Source organism: Drosophila ananassae, chromosome 3R (assembly GCF_017639315.1).
Source record: "Drosophila ananassae strain 14024-0371.13 chromosome 3R, ASM1763931v2, whole genome shotgun sequence".
Lineage (NCBI taxonomy): Eukaryota > Metazoa > Arthropoda > Insecta > Diptera > Drosophilidae > Drosophila > Drosophila ananassae.
In genome coordinates this window covers 4,502,183-4,507,127 of record NC_057930.1, presented here as the reverse complement: position 1 = coordinate 4,507,127, position 4,945 = coordinate 4,502,183, and the positions used below count along the sequence as shown (strand labels likewise).

The 4,945-nt window shown below is 36.5% G+C and overlaps 1 protein-coding gene across 4 annotated transcripts; it reads left to right on the top strand.

Moving 5' to 3' along the window:
* Positions 1-1,670: 1,670 nt before the first annotated feature.
* On the top strand, positions 1,671-4,505 carry LOC26514914 (carnitine O-acetyltransferase). 4 transcript variants are annotated; one of them, XM_044716551.1, is made up of 6 exons: positions 1,671-1,723; positions 2,262-2,333; positions 2,394-3,002; positions 3,066-3,514; positions 3,595-3,843; positions 3,909-4,505. In XM_044716551.1, the coding sequence occupies exons 2-6, from the start codon at positions 2,295-2,297 to the stop codon at positions 4,486-4,488; spliced, it is 1,926 nt and encodes a 641-aa protein (XP_044572486.1). In that variant the 5' UTR covers positions 1,671-1,723; positions 2,262-2,294; the 3' UTR covers positions 4,489-4,505. The 4 variants fall into 4 exon arrangements, with proteins under 4 accessions (XP_044572486.1, XP_014759557.1, XP_014759558.1 ...); XM_014904071.3 differs by lacking the exon at positions 1,671-1,723 and adding an exon at positions 1,768-1,878; XM_014904072.3 differs by lacking the exon at positions 1,671-1,723 and adding an exon at positions 1,815-1,977.
* Positions 4,506-4,945: the final 440 nt, after the last annotated feature.

Sequence of the window (4,945 nt, the reverse complement as noted above, 5' to 3'; positions counted from 1 at the left end):
TAACACCATTATTTAAGGGGCTCCTCTTAACACTATCTTTACCTAACAAAAATAGATTCGACGGTTTCCCAACAGGTGAACACGCAACATACATATAGTTGCCCATGAGAAAATCATGGAATTTTCCAATCTAAACCACAAATGGACATTGTTTGACCTTGAGATTTATTTATAGACATGGCGAAAGCTAATCGAATTGGAAACTGTAGCCTTTTGAAGGGTATGGTAGAATCTGATGGTATCATCGGAATACGTGGCAGCAGGACCACTTTTCCTTTAAACTTCCCAGCCAAATGGGTTGCTTCAAGAATGTTTCCGGTGATCTTTTTGATGACCAAACGCGTACCGTTACATGATTGAGGTGGATTCAAATTACGGAGGAGAATAATAGGGGAGCCTATAATCGAAGATTATGTGGTGGCATTCCAGGAATATCTAATGAATTTAAAAATTCAATCGGAAAATGTACACTTTCATTTTCATCAACAACAGTGTCGTTTGATTTAAAAGACATCAGATTGCCTGGTAACAACAGTTGTATCTGGAAGTTAATTTCGTCAACATCAACGTTTTTGGCTGCCAAAATCGCCCGTTGACTAAGCCATTTAAGATTCAAAAATTTATTCTGTACATCCGGGAGAATACTCTGATTCAATTCATTGCGATTGCCCAACGAGAACGTAAGTATTTGGTTCAGTGTATACTTTAATTGACCCTGTGCCATAGAGATAGGATCTAAGGTTATGCAATGCCCATACTATCGCGAGCATTTCTTTCGTCAGCACCTATGGCATAGTTTCCTAAATTATGAGGTCATTCCAAGAAAACTTATCAGTTCATTCGTGTTAGTAGGGGGCCTCATATTACTTATTGCTTTCACCTTATCGGCATTGGCTTTAATGCCGTCCTGCGTGACAATGTAGCCTCGGAACTTGAGTCAGAGAACTCAGAGAATGATGATTATTTTTTATTTTTTTCGCAAATAATTATAAATAATAATTATTTGCAATTTTTTTTCGCTTAGAAAATAATGTTTTTTTTTTTTTAAATAAAAACAAGAAAGGAAAGCTAACTTCGGGCGGAGCCGAAGTTTATATACCCTTCCAGTTGAGTCGCAGTCTTCTAGGTGGCGCCACGCATCTTATATTATTAGATATATAGCGGATCGCATATAGTCGGCCGATCCTTATGAAATTTGGCATATAGAATTATTTTGCCCAAAGAGGCATCCATTGAAAATCCCATCCTTTTAACTTGAAAAAAAACGAAGTTATGGCATTTCCGATCAATCAGTTATATGGCAGTTATAGGATATAGTCGACCCATCCCGGCCGCTCCGACTTATATACTGCCTGCAAAGGAAAGAAGGGTGTGTGCAAAGTTTAAACTCGATAGCTTTAAAAATGAGAGACTAGTTTGCGTAGAAACGGAAAGACGGACAGACGGACATGCTCATATCGACTCAGGAGGTGATCCTGATCAAGAATATACATACTTTATAGGTTCGGAGATGTTTCCTTCACTGCGTTGCATACTTTTGACCAAAATTATAATACCCTCTGCAAGGGTATAATTATAACCATAATCATTATTTACGGTCCCTGATTTTAGTTATTTTACTTATTAATTTTTAATTAGTTTTCCCATTGCAAATGTTAAAACAATTTTATTCAGTGTTACGAAATTAAAAAAATCTTGCACCGAATCTGTGATTTTGGGAAAGGTATTGGAGTTTGCTCCACCATAAGCAGTGCGTGAGCACCCCTGCTCAAAGCTGCATATGTAATTTATGCATCCCTAATCCCATCCCTACACACATATGCATATGTAGAAATATAATATCGATAGATTGTTTCCACATTCATCACAAAATTTGACGTAATAAAATAAAATATATATATTTAATTTTTTTCATTATCCCAGCAGTTCGAATCATACATTTCTTTCTTTATAATTGAAAAAGGCCATTTGATGTTTGTAAGTATTTTGAGCGGATGTGTTTCTGTGAGAAAACGATCGCTTATACATACATAGTCATACGTCTTTTGTTGGCACTTTGTTTACGTGGTCAGTGCGATAGGTTTCATTAATCTAATTCAGTTTATTAGCTGATGGTCAAAGGTTCGCCAATTATAATCTATTTAGAAATCGTAATATCACATTATGAAAATATATGAAATCACTATTTATATCAATATCAAACTACATAATAGCTAAAGAACTTAACGATGAAAATTAATAATAATTATTTTTACTTTCAGTGAGAAATTTGAATCAATCCCCAAAAAAACATAATGAGGTTTCCTAAGAATAGAAAGGTCTTTTGGAATTTGGCAAGTTCTTGGAAAAACGAATACAACCATATTTTAGTAAAAATTATTTTATATTTTTAGGCCAAAAGTTCTGTCTCACAACAGACGCAAAACACTTTCACCAACCAATTGTTTTTGGCCAGATTTAGCAGCACCTTAAAAAGTGCAAAGCAGACAAATCTCTTGCCTTACCATGTCTTACCACTTGAAGAAACGCTAACACGGTTTATGAACAGTGTCGAACCCTTGTTATCTGCAGAGGAGCTAAAGAAGCAAAAAGTAATTACCGACGACTTTTTAAAGAGGCAGGGAAAAGATCTGCAAGAACTTTTGGAAAAAGCTGGCAACGAGGAGAGAAATTGGCTAGCGCACCGTTGGTTAAAAACTGCTTATTTAAAATATCGATCCCCGGTTACTGTATTTGTCAGTCCTGGCATGACCTTTCCTAGGCAAAAATTTAATGACGCTGAATCATTTATCAAATATGCATCTAAAGTTATTTTTGGATTAGGTGAGTTTAACAATATGGTGCACGCAAATAAGATTCCAATCGTTAAGATGGGTAAATTGGAATTGGATAATAGCCAGTTTGGAAAAGTATTTGGAACTTGTCGCATTCCAAAACGAGGTACCGATGAATTAGTATATAATCCATGCGCTGACTACGTTGTGGTCATTTATAAGAACCATGTAAGAAAAATCCCATATATTTTTGTGCAATCTAAATTTAAAAATATATTTTATACAACTTAGTTCTACAAGTTGAATATATACAATTCAATGGGAGAACTAATTGCTGCTGACAATCTGGCTGAAGAACTGAAAAACATAATCGCAAATGAATCGAAACTTGGTGTACCGTATGGAATTTTGTCTACCGACTCAAGAGACAACTGGGCTGAAGCTTATGAGCACTTATCAAATTATCCTCGCAATAGGGATGCTCTTAAATCCATTCAAGGCGCAATGTTCACTGTATCCCTTGATGAGTGTACTAGTATAAAGGAAGACGAAGAGGACGAAGAATTGATATTATCATTAATTCACGGGAATGGCAGCAAAGTAAACAGCGGTAATCGGTGGATGGACAAAACGATTCAACTTGTGTTGAACCCCAATGGAAATGTGGGGTTCACTTATGAGCATTCACCAGCTGAGGGTCAGCCCATCGCCATGATGATGGACTATGTAGTTAAAAGAATGTGAGAAGTGATGAGTGGAATTGTCATTAGGTTATTTTTAATTAGTGTTGTCTTTTTATTTCTGGTATTTTTTATTTTAGAAAAGAGGATCCAAAATTTGGTGAGGACGGATCAACAAACGCTACACCTGCTGAAAAAATAGAGTTTTGTCCTCTAAATGAATGCATTGAGCAATGGCTTGTTATTGCGCAAAAGAACATTGACAAACTTGTGAATAATCTGCAGATGAAAGTTCTTAAATTTCAAGGTTATGGCAAGGACTTTATAAAGAAACAAAGGTTGGGACCAGACAGTTTTATACAAATAGCAATGCAACTGGCCTTTTATAGGTAAAGTGTCATAAATGAATTGTTCGACTGTTGCGTAACAAATAATTTTTTATTTACATTTACAGATTGCATGCAGAACCAGCAGCGCAATATGAGTCTGCTCACTTGCGTATATTTGATGGCGGTCGTACAGAAACAATACGATCCTGCTCTAACGAATCCCTCGATTTTTGTCGCTCAATGCTAGACTTCAAATTCACAGACCAAGAACGTGCTGAAAAACTTCGCAAAGCCGTGGCGGGGCACCAATTGTATGCAAAGTTGGCCCTACAAGGAAAAGGTGTTGATCGTCATCTTTTCGGATTGAAGCTGATGGCTCTTGAGAACGGTCTGCCTATTCCCGATTTCTTTTCGTCACCAGGATTTATAAAGTCTTCAAATTTTCGTGTGTCCACATCGCAAGTGGCCACGAAATATGAAGCTTTTATGGGATACGGACCAGCTGTAGATGATGGCTATGCTTGTTGCTATAATCCGCGCGAACATGATATCATTTTGGCCATATCTTCTTGGCGACATTGTGAGATTACAAACCACATAAAGTTTTCCAACAGTCTTGAAAAGAGTTTTTCCCAAATGAGAGCTGTGCTTGAAAATTGTTCAGATTCCACGAAAAACATTTCCAACCCTAAAAGCAAATTGTAAAGTGTTAACAAAAATAATGTTATTGTTTTTTTTTTTATCTTAATAAGCGTAATGTTCTGGGTGCCCTGGTACAATAGCAGTGGGTTGAGGACCAAAGATAGCTATAGTTAAGACAAGGCTGGTAATTGATACAGCGGGATCGTTAGTTTTAAACAAGAGTCAGAAAAGTATCATTAGTTAAGACCCGTATATATGTAGACATACTATGTCTAACATATCCACAAATTGAATAAACCTACGAGACGACTCGAAAAATCCATTCTTTAGAAGTGGATGTTTTTGTGTTTGTGTTGCGAAAATTGGGAAAACATAAAAAAAAAAGCAGTAGGAAGCAGTTCTAGACGGCCAAGTAACTAGTAACTTACTTGGGCGTGGTAAATGGATTCAAAGGTACATGGGCGTAGTGGTGAAATTCGCATAGGAAAAGAACATTTTGGAAAGCATCAAGAAAAATGGT

Excerpts from the sequence above, each read along its gene's own strand:
- LOC26514914 (XM_044716551.1), top strand. The coding sequence starts at position 2,295 with ATGAGGTTTCCTAAGAATAGAAAGGTCTTTTGGAATTTG. Across the intron at positions 2,334-2,393 it reads GAAAGGTCTTTTGGAATTTG|GCCAAAAGTTCTGTCTCACA; the intron begins GCAAGTTCTTGG and ends TTATATTTTTAG. Across the intron at positions 3,844-3,908 it reads ATGCAACTGGCCTTTTATAG|ATTGCATGCAGAACCAGCAG; the intron begins GTAAAGTGTCAT and ends TTACATTTACAG.